At 41.4% G+C, this 20,236-nt stretch overlaps 1 protein-coding gene across 4 annotated transcripts in view; it reads left to right on the top strand.

Moving 5' to 3' along the window:
- Nucleotides 1–16,993, top strand: part of TPD52L1 (TPD52 like 1) — an 867,680-nt gene extending 850,687 nt beyond the window's left edge. For all 4 annotated transcript variants that reach the window (XM_085611690.1, XM_085611689.1, XM_085611688.1 and 1 more), the window contains one exon: nt 12,020–16,993. In XM_085611690.1, coding sequence (XP_085467816.1) covers nt 12,020–12,154 — 135 coding nt within the window. In that variant the 3' untranslated portion in view covers nt 12,155–16,993. The remainder of the gene's footprint in view (nt 1–12,019) is intronic.
- The last annotated feature ends 3,243 nt before the right edge of the window (nt 16,994–20,236 follow it).

The raw sequence follows: 20,236 nt of genomic DNA, 5'->3' as shown, positions 1-20,236 counted from the left end.
GAAAATGTGATCTATAAAATGGAGTAACTAATAACGATTGACTTCCAAATAGTTGTAAACTAAGGCATACAGGTATAAAAAAGATGTCCACAATGTAAAGGAGTAAAAAGCAAAAAACAGATAGGAAAACGTATAATACAAAATAGAATGAAAAAGAAGACGAGGAAAGGTCAAAGAAAGAAAAGGATCAATAGAATTGAAAAAATGTACATGCAAAAGAGACAATAAGTGAACCTAAAATGAATTATCAATATAAATAGTATGATATAAACGTTCTTTGTGCAGATGTGCTCCTTGTGAAAGAACAGAGGGCCCTATTAACAAAAAACAGTAACGCAGCATGGTGCCGCAAGTCATTTTGCTGCCCCGCTGCGTTAGTTTGGAAGCACAGGGATGCAACATATTTACACAATATGTTGCATCTATGTGCTCTTCCCTGCGCTGGCACACAAACTGCTGCCATGCGCCAGCGCAGGCACCCTTGCACCATGGAGATTGTTTTTGTGCAAATATAATATGGTGTGTATATACATTTATATATATATCCATCCATCCTTCCTTCATGCTGGCAGTTGCCAGTGGGTAGTTATAGTTAGGACTAAAGTTTCCATAGGAAAAGCATTTTTTGTTTTGCCAATACCTATGGCACTGCTGGATGAATCTTCACTAAATAAAATACATTAAAAAATGCCTTTTTTGGTTCAGCTGCTGTGTTGAAAGTTTCGGGGTGATCCCTTAAGCGGGGGCCAAGAAAAAAGGGGGGGCAAGCATTTTCCCTATGTTATGTCTATTGGGATTTTTCGTTTTTTGAACACGACTACAGCCCAAACTGCTAAACTGAATTACACCAAATTTGTCAGAAAGCTAGTTATTGGCCCAGAAAGTTTGTTTTTTGTGATTTTGTGTAAATCAGTTCATTAGTTTTTGAGATATTTAAGTTTAAAAAATATAGATATCTGGAGACGCGAGTCCTTGCAGTGGACTTGCGAACCCTACTAAAATTTGATTGGCTGCCAACACTTCAACCAGGAACCATTGGTGGCTGGAGGACGCAGTCCCCTTAGATGCTGAGGGTGCTTGGGTTCCAGGATCACCTCCTGTTAGCTCCCATAAGGCCCACACAGGCCTTATGACTGGCGGGACTGCTGAGAGGACTTGGAGGCCATGCCCCTTTTCTTCACTACTCTGCAAACACACCTGCTGGCATGCTGCTGGTTGGGAAATTAATTCCACTTTACTCCTGAGGGACTCCTGACTAAAGTGGACTTCTTCTACCAACCAGTAGTGTGCCAGGAGGCATGCTTGCAGAGAAAGGAAGCATGGCCTCTGACGACCTCTCAGCAATTCAGCTGTGTGGGTCTTTATGAAGGTAACAGGAGGGGCAGTTGACCCACATGGACTCTCAAGAGCCAAGGAGATTTCATCCCCCAACAAGTGGTGGGAAGGAACCTCCCCGGCACTGGCCCTAAGGAATAAAGAAAGTCGGGCCACGTGCCCCTCCTCCTGGAGCCACCAATGGTCCTCTGGATTACCACACCCAGACCGAGCTTCTGCTGTCTACCGAAGTGCCCACCCTCAGGAAATAGCAGTTTGCTTTCGTTTGGCGGAGGCTTCAAAAGCCCCCGCCAAGCAGAAAAAAAAGTAACTCTACTCCCAACGGATGAGAGGAGGAAAACTGCTCAGGGAGTGGAGCTTTCATCTGTTTCCCTTCCTGCTGTCACATGGGCAGGAAAACAGTTGAAAATATTGCTGCCACATGCAGAGAGCAGCATTTATGGCTGCTCCCTGTGTGCTGGGCAGGGAGTCGGCTGGGGTCAAGGGGGCAGTGGGGATCCCCTGTGGTCCCTTTGTAGTCTCATTGTCTTGTGTGCTATATAAAAGGATTCATGTAATCGCAGATTTCTAGATGAAGAGGCACGAGGAGCAATCGCAGTGCCAAAACGCATGGCCTCTTTAAAGTCTTGTTGTCTCCTATATAACAGGATTCATGTAATCACAGATTTGTGGATGAAGTAGCACAAGGAGTAATCACTGTGCCAAAATGCATGGCCTCTTTGAAGTCTTGTTGTCTCCTATAGAAGAGGATTCATGTAATCACAGATTTATGGATGGAGAAGCACAAGAAGCAATCACATTGCAGAAATGCACACTAGGAGTATGAAAATGTGCATATCACTTGGAAGCTTCGCCCGTTTGTCCCTTCCCACCTTAATAGTATGCAAAGGTCTTTCCGCTTTTGCCAGGATGATGGACAGCTTAACAAGAGGCCCCAGTGTGTTTCCTGCCCATTTTGTTGAAATGTTCTTGATGCCTAGGAATATCAGGACATCTCCACCAAACAAAGACGTACTTGCTTCATATTGTTAGGAGGAAGTACACTTGTTTGGTGGAGATTTACCACTTTGTAGTCTCATCATCTTCTGTATGTGAGGATTCATGTTAACACAGATTTCTGGATGAAGACACATGAGAAACAATCACATTACCAAAACACATACAAGGTCACTGGAGACATTTCCCCGTGGTCCATTACGCAGCTGTAGTGTAGAATACGCACTAGACATTTACCCAACGAGGCAGCATTTACTAGTTAACCAGTAGAAAATACTCCAGGCGGGTAGACATTTTGTGCAAAGCTGTGAACTCTTGTTGGATAAAGGGGCAGGTGAGGTTCCATTCTGGTGCAGTCACCCACACAGCTACTGATACAGCCATACAGACACTCAGACACCCACTCACACACCCATTCTGCCACTTTCACATCTACTCATAGACCCAACTAGTCACTCACACTCTCACTAACTGGCCCATACAGCCACTCACACACCAACTCACAGACCCATACAGCCACTCACACATGCACTTTCAAATGTTACAGGTTACAATTAAGAATTGTTTTAAAAAAAAACCTCATTCATTCACAAAAAAATCAAAAGGTTACATGGTTCGCAATAGTTAGGAAATAACATTTGAAACACCATAAACATTCACTGAAGAAAACAAAGGTTATAGGAACATTATAATTAGGCTCAGATTCCACTGGTACAAAACCATTCAAATTCAGAAGTTATTGTTACCTGAGCTAACTATTACTAACGCCCCCGCAATGCACTGCTTATGACCTCACATATTATATCACTCATGGTAAGTGACATCACTGATGGCATCATCCAAAGAACCACCCACACATCCACTCATACACCCACACAACCACTCATATATCCACTCACAGGCTCATACAACCAGTCATACACCAACTTACTCAGCCAATGAGCCTCTCAGGCACCCACTCACTCACCCATACAGCCCTTCACACAGCTACCCACTTACCCATATACATATTAACACACCCACTCACTCACCCAGCCATAAAGCTACTCACACACTCACTCACCCATACAGTCTTTCATGCACCGATGTACTCACCCATACAGCCTGTCACTCACTGACGCTATCACTTCTAATCAGACCCCCCAGGATATTGCGGCATAGATTTGCAAATTTAGCGGCACAAAAATGGAAATTTAGCGGCACAAAAATGGAAATTTAGCGGCATTATTGCGGCCATTTATTTTACTCGTAATCATTACTTTTCAGCCTTAAATCAATGTAAACTGATTTTACAGGGAATTCCACTGTGAAACTGGCATGTTTAAAGAGTCTGCGGCTCTACAGAAGCACAGCTCCAATCTGCACCTCTTGAGAGGGGGCCCAATTTCTCCCTGGGGTGTTCTAGCACCCATGTATGCACCCCTGTCGGGGCACCGCTGCCTTTTGGACCCGTCCATTTTAAAAAACAGTAATTTCTATCACCCTTTTTAATATTGAAAATATATTGATAATACAAATATGACCCATACAGGAAGTTCTGCTTTGCTGCTAGAGCGCTTTACTAGAAAGTAATGCAGTGAATTAAGTGTGGCAATTTAAGTGACACTTTGTGAGTGAACAAAGGCAAGAAAATCCATTAAAAAAACTATCCTCTTACCTGAAACCCAATGGTCTAAAAGGGCTTAAAATATCCCCAGCAGCTCTGAAGCGCTGCTGCAGGGTACATAGCTGCCAAGGTTTCCGATTGCTTATGTGTGACATTTTCATAAATTCAGTGTAAATATGAGTGACTTTCAACGATTATGAGTGACAGTTTCCCCTGAACAAAATCTAGCAATGAAGTCTAGGGAAACAAATAAATATCATAAATACCCCCATTTGAGCAATTAGAAACTCTAAGAATTTCTTGAAACTGCAGCAAAGTACCAGAAATGGAAGGACACTAGCCTAGTGCCTTTGTAACCTGATTCACGTACTTTGCAGCAGGCATAATTATCCTCTGCCCTATTTTATCATGACAAAATGCTGATCTTGCAACTGCGGGAGCATTATTCAGCAGTTAACTTGACATTTTTATTGTTGCATGAAAACTCCTGGACACAAAAGGAATTCAGCGCCGTGCTGCATAAGTTCCACAAGCAAACAAAAGGATCTCTGTGAGAAAAACAATAACTCACAGTTATCCTCATAAAATATGATTTTGCGGATATGCGTGCTACATGTGATCACAATTACTACAGACCATAAAAGACCCATCGAGGCCAGCTCCAGAGTTTTCCTTTCTTGATGGTGCGCCTACATTTTTAAGTTCCTCCTCAGGCTCCGCAATCCATCCTCACCCTGTCCCCTTATTTCATTACCTTGCGATCCTCAATTTTTTACCCCAAAGATTTGCACTCGTGCCTGAGTAACTAGCCTTGTGAGGAGACTGCTCCAAAAAAACTTAAGTCTCCGCTACCCACTAAGAGTGTGTGTTCTTCAACACATAATAGTTTCTCCTGCGCACTTAATGGTTAATTTACAAATGGATCATTTAGTGTTTCTCTGTATGGTTCTAACCACCTCTTCCCCCCCTAACTGAAGACTGTCCCGGCTGGGTATATGGTGCCTCAAACATTTTCAATTATACTATTTGCCTTTTGCTTTGAGCTGTTTACCAGGAGGGTGGTGTCTTTATGCCTTTTATCATTTAATAATTAATTAAAATATTTGTATTATATAGCACTGAGCTTGTAGTCTGTTGACCAGTCTACAGAAGTTAGTTACAACGAAGCATGGCTGCGTTGTTAGCAGATTTGACGTGTGGTTGATAGTATCAAAATAAAAATTGCATTTGTTTAAAAAGATTCAGGAAAGGAGCACACTTTACATGTAATGGCTCTGTACGGTTGGTAACCTCGGCAGCACCCAAAAAACGAATTGGCTCCCGATGTGGGATGCTGCTATTGGCTGACTGTGTGAAGGTTGTTTGTCTGCTTTGTAAATTGAGTGGAAAGGACATGAATTAGAAACATTGGGCATGTTTATTTGCCTGTTTTTGTGTGGTCTTTAGGGAACAATTGTTGCTAGTTTTATTATCCTCGTGTTGTTTGCGCATTAGGAGGTATTAATTTACTCTGCCCTCACTGTACAGACTTGCCATCAGCTCAGCTAATAATTGGGCAATTAACATCGCTTAACACCTTCTATGCAGGATGTTAACCACGGTTAACATTCTGAGCAGCGGGCATTCTAACAAATAGTAGCTGAAGGCTCCATTGCTCATGTCTGTTTCTCAGAGTTTTCTGAAGAGCAGGTGAGGTGACGGAATTTGACTCCCTGTTGATGACAGATTGCTGACCACTCTCTGACCCACAGACATGGACAGACGCCCAAATTCACAAAACACTTCTTTCAGGTCAATCAGCCGTCTCCTAATCCTGCTTTCTGACAAGGCAAGCGTTTGCTGAGCCACCACAATAAAAGCAGTGTTACACAAAGAATAAATCAACAAAAGGCAGTAGGCATGGAGCGTGCTAACCAGGCACTTGTCACTCAGTCCACCTGCACTTGTACATTTCTTAAGCAACCTTCCCCTAGACATTAGTGCCAAGAAATGCCCAGGCAGCAGGAAACAGATAACATCCTTCTGCAGCCTGAGCCGACCGACACTCTCTCTAAGCTTCTGGCGTCATGATGAGAGTAAAAGTCCTATTCACGTGGAACTGATCGGAGCGAGGCGCCAGTAGCTGCATTTGCACATCAAAGCCACATAGGCTAAAAGATTGGATCTTGGCCAGGAGGAAGCAGGTATTCAACGACTGGACGGCGGCACGCAGTGACGTGTGCGCGAACAGCCAATAAAAGGCCATACTTTGTTTTGATGAGACTTTTTTATAATTATCGCGGCAGTAATTCTAAATATCGCGGCCATTGTGCTAGTCAGCCGATTTCATGATTTTTTTCGCGAATCGCGAAATCGCGAAAAGCTGGAGGGTCTGTCTAATCAGTGCTAAAGTCCATGTACTCTCTTCACTAAACATAGCATAATTGGTTTACACCTGGTTGTTATATTTAGTTTACTTATAAGTCCCTTGTAAATTGGTATACCATAAACCCAGAGCCGGTATTCTAAATGCTTCCAGTGCGCCTGCAGCACTGGTTGTGCCAACCACCCAAGTAGCCTTTCAAACGTGTCTCAGGCCTGCCATTGCGAGGTCTGTGTGTGCAGTTTACTGCCACTTCGTCTTGGCATTTAAAACCACTTTCCAAGCTTTAAACTCCAATTTTATCGGTCACCCCTATGGAAGGCCCCAGGTAGACCTAAGGGCAGGGTGCTGTGTAAGTAAAAAGTAAGATGTGAACTTTTAGGTTTTACATGTCCTGGTAGTGACAAACAGCTAAATTCATTTATCACTACTTCGAGGCCTAATTCTCTCACAGGATAGCATTGAGAATTCCTTAAAACACTTAACCTGTGAGTCCTGATTAGAGAGGAGTAGCAAAATCACATTTCATATGTTTGGATTGTTAATGATAAATCCTTTTTTGTGATCAAATTATCTTTGACATTGCTATTTTAGAAATGGCACTTTTAGAAAAGTTCTCTGCTCTTAACTTAGCTATGTGTGCTTGCAGCCTGTCTCTAATTCACGTTTGGGCTGGGTGAGGGCTACACTTTGTGCATTCCCTCTAGAGAACCACAAACACAGGAAGGGTGGTTGTGACAGTGGGCTCATTTGCATTCTGATAACCTTCCTGGGCAGGAAGAGGGAGAGGGAGCTCACACTTATATCTGAATAGGCTGTGTCCTGTCCCCACACAAAGAAAAGGTTTGTCCCACAGACAGACTGGCAGACAGGGCTGGGATTATACTGTGCACTACAGGGAGCTGCTTTGCAGTTACCACCCCCCAATTCAAAGACACATTTAGGTATAAGTGGTGGGGCTCTGAGCCTGCCAAATCAGTATACTACTGGACCTGGGAAGAACTCTGCTGGAGTAAATACCGCAGTGCCGTAAGGATTGTCACTTTACCTTGACTAACTGTTCCGCGGAGCTGCTTCTTTACTTTGATAAGCTGCCCTGCTGCCTGCTGATCTCTGCCCTGCTGAGGACAAGGACTGGCCCTAACTCACTTGAACCCAGAGTGACTATAAGGGCTTTCTGGCCTGTTTTCTGAAATCTCAGGGACACAAAAGACTTCCTGCTGGTGCTGCTGGACTCTGCCATCTGTGAGTCTTACCCTTGCCTGAGGTGCCCCCTCCAGTCCTGGGCAGCAGAAGTGGGTTCTTGCAGCTTTTCCCACATTGACTTTAATACAGCGGTGACTTTGCGCTGATCAGAACCGATGGATCACCTTCAACGTCAAAGCAGTGGCTGCTCGACGACAGCGATTCTTACAGCCAGCGCAGCTTGACCCAAACAGACAGCACGACTCGGCATCGACGCAGTGCCTGCATCACAAGAGGTTCGACACCGGGCCCCCCTCTTGCACCTGTGCATGGGGGTGCTTGCAGCCCCTGTTCCTGCATGGCATGGACTGCACAGTATACGCTGTGCAGGATTGTGCATTGGCAGTCCAGGGGCAATGCAGTTCTGGGTCTCACATATGAGCCTTTGTACTACACTGCCACGGGATCGCCAAGCCTTCATGCCCCCATACACAAAATTACTCACAATATGGCGGGTGGGCGGCGTTCTTGTTTGGTGGTGCGGGAGCGGGCGGTGGTGTGGCGGCCCACTCCCACACCACCAAACCTGTAATTGGGACGTTAGTGCTCAAAAAACACTCTCTGACGCCACCGAGCCAGTCTGCTAGACAGCTGTCTGCCCCCCATTTTTTAAACCACAGCAGCTGATGCAAAGCAATAATCATAATTTAGTTATCTCTTCAGACACTGCACCATTATATATATGAACAATTGTGCATCTTCTGTGAATCTATTTATTTTATTAAAAAACTGCCAAAACGTTGTAAATCACTGTGTTTAAAGATTAGACATGCTTCAAGTACCTTAGAGATAAGCACTAAGATTTCTTTATTTCATTCTATAAGGTCAGAAATGCAGAGTCTTTCCAACAGCAGGAGATAATCAGACTGGCAACCATGCCATAACAACAAAAGTCACTTCAAAAGCATTCCCTAAGGCCTAGAATGATGTCAATAGTATTAAATGAGAGCGATGTGATAAACATGCTGAAATAGTTCTATTTGCTTCTAATAATCCTTATGCATAGGGCACAGTGTGACTAAATGAATCCTAATTGTTTGACTCCTGGACTGTGAACAACCTGTCACTTCCCTAGCCTCTGGGGACAGGAGCTGCACTTGTGTGACAATACTGTAATAGCATTTATTTATGCAACGCTCCTATCAGAAAAACCAAAAGAGATTCCCGAGCAAGAACAAGGCAATTTGGGCCTGTAATCAGCAGTTTACAATAACAGTTAGGCAGGGACTGATTTAATGTCCAATGAATCAAAACAAACAGATTTCTTCTTTTATTTCTTTAATCTTCTCTGTTTCTTCTCAAGTCTTCCATAGTGACATATTGGTATCTTTAGAAACGCCACAGCGAACTCAGTAGCCAACACGTGTTTCGTCTCGGGTAAATTGCCCGGCGACTTCCTCAGGGCATAAAAACAAGTCTCAAACGGAATATATGTTGTTGTTTATTCCGTAATTTTAATGACACAATCTGAGTGTAGATCCTTATACTTTCATCCGTGTATGCGTGAAAATGTCTTTAACGAATTACAATCCCGATCAAAAGCATCAGATGACAGGAAAGATTAGTATATCTGAAATAGCGAAGAGAAGGAAAGGAGAGTACTCCAAGCGTCACCAGTAACGCTCCTATCATGTTGCTTATTATCTCTCAGGAAATTGAACAAGAGACCCATTTACAAAATGTACTTGTCCATATGTGTTCAACATGGTGCTCTCTACAGAGACGTTTCACTTTACCCCTTCTGCTTTGCTGGGTTTGTTTGGTTGGCATTAAGACTCTGTGCTTTTTACTACTGTTAACCTGTGCTAAAGTGCTTGTGCTCTCTTTCTCAAACATGGTAGAATTGGCCTAGACCTAATTAGCATGTTTAATTTACTTTTAAGCCCCTAGCACATGGTACTGCATGTACCCAGAGCCTGCAAATTAAATGCTACTAGTGGGCCAGCAGCAGTCATTTTGCCACCCTCTAAAGTAACACTTTAAAACATGTCTCGGGCTTGCCATTACAGTCTATAGTGCAGTTTTGTCATTTCGATGTGGCAAAATAAATCTTTTGCAAGACCTAAGTCATCCTCCTTAATACTTGTTAGTCACCCCTATGGTAGGCCCTTAAAGCTCCTAGGGCAGGGTGCATGGTATTTATAAAGTAGGACATGTGGGTTTAAGTTTAACATGTCCTGGTAGTGAAAAACTCCAAAAGTTGTTTTTCAATATTATAAGGTCTATCACTCCCATTGACTAAAACTGGGTTGTCTAGTTATATTTATTATGTGCTAACGCTGGATTGGGAACCAATAAAGATATGCTATTTAGACTCAAAAGAACGTAATTTAATATCCTCTTTAATTGTAAAGTCAGATTTTAAGTCATAATTTGCCATTTTCTTGCCCTTGCCATTTATGCCTTCTGACAGTGTCCTAGGTCACATGACAGTGAATGGCTCTGCTGTTGGGGTTTGTGTATTCCTCCCAGACATAAACACACAGGGAATTAGCTGTGGGCAGGGTGGGCCATCCTGCCAGGATGGCTACGGCAGATCTGGTCCCTGACCTACTTACTTTTCATAGAGCTACCCTCCGGCACACACAAAGGAACTGGACACTAGCCTTTTGCCACACAAGACTTCTTAGAATCTTGACAGGGGAAGGGAAGAAATTTCCAGAACCAGATGTGGTGGATAGAACAGGGTGTTCTCACAAAGAAACAAAGGCTGGCACCAGGTATAGATATTTGACCCTCAGATCAGCTCTTTAGAACACTTCTGGACCTGTGGACATTACAGAAGAAAATACTGCCCTGCTGCAAAATGCCTGCCCCTCTGCTTGAGGACTGCCTTGCTGTCTGAGAAGTAAGACTGAACATGTTTACCTACAATCCAGACTAATTTCGGTGACTCCAAGAGTCAGTTGGTTGACTTCCAGTTTGAGCTACAGGGACATACATGCTCCAGAGGCCACCCTGCAACTGCCAAGCGGACCTGCTGTTACTGGATCTGCCTGGACCTACAACTGAACCTGAATGAGTCCTGCTGCCATTGATAGAGTGAGTTCCTGAATCCTTTGCTCTCCGTGCTACAGTGACTGCCTGCGACAACCAACAATGGAAGATCTGAACTTTGTACTACAGCAATGACAGCCTACTGTGACCACCAACTCAAAGCTCCAGCAATGACCATCTGTGACGCCCGACCTGTTCTTTGAGCTGCAGTGACGACAGACCACGCCACCAGCCTATTCTTCACACTATAGCGACGACCATCTGTGAGGTTTTTCCTGCTTTTCGCAGCCTCTTCTAGAAACCAAACTCTTTGCACTGGAATTTGAAAAGGTAACTCAGCTAGACTAACCTGGTCCCTGCATTCACCCACGCTCCATCCCGGTCAGCTTGAACTTGTGACTTTCCACCGGTCTAGCACAACCAGATAACTGCGAGTGGCGCTTTGTGGACTTAGACACAATATATACTGAAAAATTAAAAACTGCATATCTCCAATCCTACTAATTGGATTTTTGTCATTGTGGTATCGATCTATTCATTAAAATGCACTCTAATTTTCTAAATCAGATTTGGATTATACTTGTATTGTGTTTTCACATTATTAATGTTTGTGTGCAGCATACATAATTTACATATTGCCTCTAAGCAAAGCCTGACTATTTTTGTGCCAAGCTACCAAAAGATCAAGCACTGGTTAATTTAGTGACTTTTGTGGTTGAGCCTGAGAAGGACTGAGGTTATTGCCTGAGTAGGGCTTCCACTCCCCCAATTAATAACCCAATTTCTAACAATATGATAACATCAACTTTTAGAAACATGTTAAAGAAATACTAAAAATGTGATGCCAAAGATCACCTTAGAAAGTGCTCAATCAATTCTTCGCAGCTTTAAAAAAAAAATTGTCTCTAATTTCAAGGTATCTAAAGAATTTAGCATAATGAAGAGCATATAGTGGTTGAGCAGATAATTAAATATTTTGATGGATTCCCCTTGTAATAATAATGTTATTAATATACCGATTTATCCAAATAACTCTACACATTTTTTACACAATAATTGGTAACCAATTGGAGCTGCTAATTACTGTATCAGCAACCGAAAGTGAAACAGCACACAGAATAATTGCATTAGATAGACTTCAGCCATAATAAGAGAGTTAAATTACATTGTTGGGTGGAACATTATTAATGGAAGAGCACTGATTCTACCATGCTTGAATTCCAGCCTGTAAAATGTAAATTACGCATAGAACTCGGCAGTGAGCTCAAAACTACCTGTATAGGTATCTTAACGGATCATAATATTGAGGTTCAAACTGAAGTGTGAACATTTTTTAAGTCCTGCAGTCCGAAAGACACGAGATTTAGGGAAGCAATGGATTGTCTCTAAGTTTGGTAGGAACTTTAGCCATATAACTAGAGTTACATTTCCTTGTTTAGTGGAACTCTTTTAACCTATTTATCATATTTTCATTTCAGACGAAAGTTGGAGGAGCAAGTAATGTTGGAGCAAGTTTTGAAGAAGTTCTAAATTCTACTGCTCATGCTAGTGCTCAGAGCTGCTCTGTTGCAGAAACTCAATTGCCAGAAGATGAAGAGGATATCCAGTGTTAAATTGAATGTATATGTTACTCTTAGCTGAGGTGGAACCGAGTTCCCATACACATGCTAGCTCAATCACATATGCGTACATTCTTTTATCTTGCTTATTTCTGTACTAAAAATTTTAAGTATCTAAGATGGGTCATTTAGGATAATATTTTAATTAGGAGCAACTCTACTGAATGACCTCCCAAGGACTGACGACTGAACAATGTTTTTGCTTATAAGTTTAAATGTATTTTTAAAAAGGCCATTTGTTGTGACAGATATTGTGTGCAATGCTGTACAGTTGCTCTCAGAATATATATTCTGGTCTTCATTTTGATGATTCCCATGGTCTGATTCCTAAAGTATGTACATACATCTCAACTGAAATAGCCAAATGTTCGAACAAAACAGCCAAATTACATTTCATTTGTCACAACTGATATACACACCTCTGGCAACGTTCAAAAGGTTGAAATCCGTTCTCAATTCACCTTAATATTGTGTATTCCAGACTTAATAGATTGCAATTCAAATATAGTTTCCAAGTTCTCTCAATTTAGATTCAGCTTCTTCTGAGAGTAAGGACAAGCAAAAGTCTAATGTTGTTCTAGTTTTTTCACAAAACTGCACTAACAAATAGAAACTGTTCATTGGTTTACTTATAGTTTCTTACGTTTCTCAGAAATCAATGTTGAGATGGGAAATATTTAAACTTTAATATGCCTAAATTCACACACATAAAATTATTAAAAGATTTGTTTCATGAAGGTGTTTTAAAATTGAAGTTTTCTGATGAATTTTGGTGCTCTATATCATATAATCTTACTTTAATACCTAATTCATTTTAATTGATTGAGCTTTAAGGTACATACAATGATCCAAAGTGAGAGGATGAGCCATAATGCACTTTTTATGTGTTCCAACTTAAACTGATGGGGTGGAATTAAATTTGCCCGTCAATATTTGCAGTAAAAATCACCAGTGTCTGAAAAAATAATTAATGAACTGGTGTATATGCAAGCTCCTGAGATCTCCCTCTGCCAGATCCAAACTTAAGGAATGCTCAATACACACCAAAAGCCATAGACAGGCGGATAATTTAGGGATGTGTAAACTCAACTTACAATTTATTTCACAACGTATTTAAAATGTCGAGATCCATGGAAATCTCCCTTAAGGTATTACGACCAGAGAACAAGAAAATCATTTTGGTATGGGGGTTTATATCATACACTTTTTACTAAAAGTAAATTTAAATGAGAAGAAAAATTATGTTTTAAAAATAATATTGCAATTCAGCATAAGTGAAGAAAGGTTTCATCTATGACCGATTCAATGTCGCCAAATGATATAGTGCACAAAATGATCAATGTAGTTCATTATACTTTTTCAGAACAGGGTTGTGCCAACATGGGTGATGCTTTTTTCCGGTATGCGTAGACACGCACTTGTGTATTACAATGAAGAGAGAAAAAATGGAAATTGCTTTATATTTTCAGAGTTTACCAGTACTGACAACATTTCCTCTACGTATTTTAAGGATTAAGAAAGTCTCATCAAAATGTGGACTTTTAGTCTGACAAATAGTGTGTCTGACTCATACACTGACGTTCAGGAAGGTTACATAAATCTTATTCCCCAAATGGATTCTGCAATTTGCAGTTGGCTACCGCAGTATAAAATCAGACATTTTAATCATTCCGCTGCCCCAAGTCAAATTCAGGGAGTACATGTAGGGTAATGAAATCAGAAGCTTGTTAATTGAATTGAATTGCTGAATTCCAGTCATCAAAAAGATGAATCTCTTATTACTTTGTGAGGTCCCTCAAAACACAGGATTTGGGATGGCAGAACAATACCTTCCTCCAGAGCAGAGAATATTACAAAATGATCTAATAAAACAGGATGTGAGTTTGAGTGGTCAACTGAGTACTTTTCTAGGGCACCGATGCAAATTTGTGACAGATGTTTAAGGTCTGCAGCTAAAATCTGGGATATTGTGTGGCACGTCCTTCAGATTGTTAAGAACTGATACATGTAGAATGAAAACTGCTGTCTGGTGAAACACATTGGGAGTTGCCCTGTTTACTCCATCCCAACGTCCATTACATTACATTCTTTGAATCATAGTTATCTTATGTTAAAATTACCACATGTACTATTGGACATAAGCTAATTTTGTCCAGCCTCTGGCTAGGTGCCAAACATTGATTGGTTGTCTAAATTACATATACAAAGAATAAAAACAAACTATCAACTTATGCAGAAACCCCATTCTCTGAAAGTCCATACTACACAAAATTAAGCTGAACTTGAAGGTGAAGTTAAAACATTGACATACCCTTCAACCAATATTAAACATGTGTTGTGTCTATTGAAAATATTTATATTTAATTGTTTTATGACTATATAAAATCACCATTATCAAACAAGCAACCATGATTTTAACCACTTGTCTAGAAACATGGGGACCTATTAGGATCTCGGGTGGATCGCCACTGCTGGCCCAGCGGTGGCATTCCACTCGCCAAATGTTCCAGTTTCACCCCCCACCATGTTAGTATGGAGAGGGGTACCGCAGCGGACAGAAAGACCTTCCGCCGCTTTTCCTGCCGTTCGGAATGCCGGCTGGGCGGAAAAAGCACACAGTATGGTGATGGTGCCTTGCAGGCACCGCCATCCATATTATGATGGGTGTGTGGGGCATGCCTTTCCATGGCAGAGACTCCACCATGGAAAGGCATGTGGAGAATGATTTTGGGGGCCCGTTGCGGGCCCCCTGTAGGGTGGGGGGTGGATGGCTGCACTGGGTACCCATGGTACCCCCCTTCATTGGCATGCACAAGGTGGCATGAACCGCGCAGTGCCTGTCACGTTCTGCATGCCAATGCACAACATGCATATTTTACATTGCGGCGGGTGCTGTTTACAGCACCGCCTGTCGCAATGTAAAAGGTACGGGATGCGACCACCATCCTAATTGGCATAGTGGGACCGCCGCACCTCTGGCGATCGGTCCCGTTTACCATTACGGTGGCCCGCCATCGTAATAAGCCCCTAAATTAGAATAAATGCAGGATTATACTTGTTAGAGATTTGTATGTTCTTTCTACTGGAGAAAGGTGACCTTAAATTCCTATCTTACCTAGTCATATATATTATAAAATGTTTAAATATCAATATAACTTGATGATAGGTACCCCAGTCTATCTGGAGTCTTAAGCAATGGGTTAGAACTGTAAGCTGTAAGTAAGAAGTAACTGATGTACCTCAGATATTCTACTAGTCCCTGAGGCAGAGTTTGAGTCTGTACTGAGACCCGAGTTCATCACAAATACAGAACTCCCTACACAGGCAGTTATTCAACAAGTGTGGCATAAATAGAGTTAATCACCAACACCATTCATGAGAAGCACTTTAAAATGAAGTGTCCCTTGTAAAAAAGATACCACATTCAGCCAGCTATGCCAGCTGAAGGTGATCCCTTCCTTCTCATACCAAAGTGGCCAGAACTCTTGGAGGAAAGTCCTTTAGGATGAGAGGTGCTCTTAAGTAAGCGGAGGCACCCGGAAGAGTTCTGCCCTGATGTCTAGAATTCTCCCTAGGAATTTGAATAGGTTACACATGGACATATTACTCAGACATATAAAACTACTAATTTGAGGGAATACATTTATACATTATGTCAAATGTGCAATGATATTTAATTTGGTTTACCTATTAAGTGCCATCAAAACACCTTTATGTTCAGTCTGCTCTTCAAAGCATTTTGGTGTAGTACCATTGAACAATAGTAGAGGTTTCAGATTTTCCCCTTTGCAGTATTACCATGTCAGTCCGAATTCTGCAGCTCAGGGTATCATAGGATAACTTTATACAATCACGTTTTTCGCCATTTCAAGCTGTCAAACTCTGCTCATACAGTTGTTTTGGTACCTACACGCACTTAGCAGATTTAACCTGGAGAAATGTGTGCAGAAAAAAATGCAAAAACAATCTTTGTACTGTTGCTAATTCCAATTCTGGATCAAATCCCTGTTTACACCTGAAACAGGATTATCATATCAACCTGGAGTGTGGCCCTAACTATTAAAAGCTAAATTATAGAACGGGTTGACCTTAAAATGCAAATGTAACTGGAAGGCTTGAAAATAAATAATCAAATGTATTGAAGACGAGTATTCATCCTAAATAGGGACATCTGGAGATGACCAGCATGCATACATTGCATGTAACTAAGAGCAATAAAGGCAGCGGCTAAATATATTTCTAGTGTTAAGATGTAATGAGTTACAATGTTATTCACTGCAGTATAACATTTTTGAAAAGAGCTACATTGTCATTACCATCTCTGCCAAGAATATATTTTTCAACAGCCAAAATGACTATTTGGTATGGGTATTTTAGCTCTCAATTATGCCATATTTGATCTGTAAGACAGGAGTTGCCATTATATTTAACTGCATAATTATAATGTTGCTTATTAATAACTATGGCAGTAGAACCCAGTTGACTTAATTATGCCTTGAATTGGCAAGGATGTCCAAGTTTGTCTAAATTAGTTTTTAATTGTAGTTATATTGGTCTTATGCTTGTGAAAAAAAAAACAGTTTAAAGGGGGGTGTATATTTAAAGTGCTTCAGGCTGTTAGCACTATCTATATGCTAATTTCAGGGACCATAAAGCACTATCAGATGGATCGAGTTCCACAACTGAGCTAGGTCAACAAATCTAAAACATTCAATAATATGTAAATCTCATTTCGCTCCACAAAATGGACAGATACTATTCGATTTAAATCAGAATATGGCGTTATCTCCCGTGGGAGTAGCGTCTCCTATTCAGCACTCCTAACTTGTAAAAGATGTCCAATAAATGTATACGTTTATTTGAAATCTTTTACAAGTAAGGAGTGCTGAATAGGAGACGCTTATCCCACGGGAGATAACGCCATATTCTGATTTATCCTACCCTCATGCCCAGGAGGGTTCACCTACCAGGCACCCAAAATTAAACCACTTTTCAAATACCTCATTGTACCAGGAGTGCGAAGGTCCTCGTTCCAATTGGATCATACACACTATTCCATTTAAAGCCATGAAGGTTTATTAAAAAATAATGGTTTACTGAAGGCAAAAGTCAGGTTAGTATTACATCAGAATAAGAATGTGTATGCTTCAACTAGCATGCGATTCAACTTATATCAGTCATATAATCAGAAAACGTTCCAGCATGAGGTCATGGAAAAGGAAAGCACAAAGAAAAATAAGTCTTCTCACTAAGAGAGCACTCTAAGATCTCATGCTTAGCTCTGTTCTAATTCTAATATTCGGTCCTTTTCTGCTCAGTTCCTCTCTGCACTATAATGCAACTCTAACATTGTACCCACCTGCACACAGTTCTCATAACACTGTTCAATCAACTTAAAGCACGATGACACAATGACATACTCAGCAGGTTTCTCAAGGTTTTTCTCACTAACAAGCTTCCCTCCCTTTCTTTCAAACTTGCACTATTTGTAACTAGATAACATACCTGGATTTGTCTGCACACTGCAGGTGTTTCTTGAATGCGCTATTCATTAAAACATTCCACAATGATTACAAAGAAAACAAAACATTTCTTCACATGGGAAAGAAGAAAAAAAACATTGTGTTCAACAATTAGAACTTCAACTTGCTCAAATATAAAATGGTCATGTGTCACCAAGCGAAAAGTACGACCAACATCAGACATTTTATAATTCAGGCATTCATCAGCTAATGTCAATCTAAACTTGAATAAACATAATTTATTTTCTACAAATAGAATTATGTATCTATGCAATAATTCCATGTTAATACAAAACATTTAGGGGCCTATTTACAAGCTTGTTTGCATTGTTCTTGCACCACGTAATTATCACTACAATATTTTGCATTCCAAAGAATCTTGGCTAAGGACTTTGACTACCAACAAATCACATTCTACTGTATATGGGAGTTAATTTCTGAACGGATGCAAACAGAGCAGAAACTGAGACAAGAACAAATTAAGGGGGTTATTTCTGAGCTCTCTGCATCACTTTTGCACCATGTAAAGTGGTACATGCGTGACGCAGATCTCTCATAAAGATTTATGATGCTACGCAAAGCCACCCTGCATGGCTTTGAGTGGGTTCATAAATCATGAGTAAGATGATGTAGGGCAAATCTCTGTGTCACCATACTCTATGTCCAGGAGGCGTTCCATGGGCTTTGTCGTGGGTTTTCACATGCAACACCCATGGAATCTGATGCTGTCCCAGACTTACAGAGTGATGCAAACCAGAGGAAACGTCAAATCCATACACCTCCTGAGGTGAGGCTCAACAAGGAGAGCAAAGCTTATTTCTCCTCTTTCTATGTGTGATGCCTCTGCAGCACACATAGAAAGAGGAACACACCTTGTAGGATTGTTTTTGTGCAGGAAGGTGCCCCTTCCTGCACAAAAACAATCCTGCCTGTAACAGAGGCACCCGTGCAAGTGTGCCTACATTGGCACTAGGCTGCCAAAATGGCAAAGGTAGAAAGAACAGGAATGTACAGTATTGCTTAAATTTGGTGCATTCCTGCCCTTTCACTTTGGCATAGGGTAGCGCAGCAAGGTGGCTTGCGGCGCTGCCCTATGCCAAAATGCCATAAATGAGGACCTAAGATTCTCCCTTTCCAGATTTTCAACACCACTATGCTGTCTGAAGACTTGCATCGATTTCTTGTAATAAGCATGTACTAACTCTTTGGCCACTTGTGTAGTTCTGGTTATTTTGAACAAATCCACCTCTTTCTGCTGGACCTTCGTTTTCAAATTAGCAATTACCTGGTTATACTTGTCTGTCACAGCAGGGGCATGTGTCTGGGCATCTCTCTGCAGGTCATCAATGGGCCAACCCTCAACCACTTTGCATTCTGCCCACAAATCCTTGGGGACCACAATTTAAAAAAACGTATTCAAGTTCACCCAAAGCACTTTTAAGATTTTTTTTACTCAGATCAATGTACCATTGTCAAGGTTCTCTCTAAACTTCGGAAACTGATTTGTGAATGAAAAAAGATCAGTACAACACCAAGACATATGAACGTCTGCACCTCTGTGCACATCTTGCAGCGGGAACTCTCCAGCCTCTGAGCCACTCACACTAGCTCTCTCTCCACCCGTTCCTCCTGTGCCCCCCTTTTTTCTTCTTATTCCCTTCATGGTTTGATCCTCTATTCTTAATCCCCCCCCCTTTTCCCCACTCTCTTATGCATTCCAACAAACCTCAACAAGCATTTTCAAACTTGGCATTCTCATTTTCTTCAATTCGTCATCCTTCATCACCATACTAAAATTCTTTCACAAGTTCTCATTATCAGTCAAGTCAATGCCAACATTTTCAGGCAACTCTTCTTCTTCAATCTGGCATGTGCCTTGCAAACCAATCTTTCAGGCTCTCTACTCAAAAACAAGAGTTCAGCGTCAATAAATGTTGTTATGAATTCTTGATCAGGAGTCCCCCTTACAAGCTCCTCAAATTCTGCTACTTTTACTACATTCATCTCTTCAGATTGAGCCTCTTCTGATGGAGATTGCAATTCTGAAGTTAAAGCTGTAGAGACTGCAGATGTACTAGGGACATCCACAGATTGTGATTCTGCCATTAAAGCTGTAGTGACTGCAGATGTACTAGGGACCTCCGAAAACGGAGCCAAAGTGAGAGGGAGTAAACCTCCCTTGAGGGGGCCCTACTCAACTGGCACAGTCACACTTCCTACAAGGTCTGACCCCTCTCCCGTGGCCCACAACTGATCTTAAACTGCAGGTTGAAGAACAACATTGTATGGAGGTGGTTGAGAATTCAGTAATCATCAAAGAACTCATCATCCATGTTGCTGTCTCTCTCAGGCTCTCTCTTTTCATTCCAACCTTGCTCTCATGATCTTCTCACCTCTGTCTCTTCTTTTACAATTGCAGGATAAACGCCCACTCCCTCAAGCACACTCTCATGCCACCCCTGTTGTCTCATGTTCCATTTTGCCTCCCTCCATCTATGGATCTTATTTCTCATTTGCGTCATATTTCTGCCTTTTTGTGTGCAACATGCTACAA

This window comes from Triturus cristatus, chromosome 6 (genome assembly GCF_964204655.1).
Source record: "Triturus cristatus chromosome 6, aTriCri1.1, whole genome shotgun sequence".
Classification (NCBI taxonomy): domain Eukaryota; kingdom Metazoa; phylum Chordata; class Amphibia; order Caudata; family Salamandridae; genus Triturus; species Triturus cristatus.
This window is presented reverse-complemented; position numbering and strand designations above follow the sequence as displayed.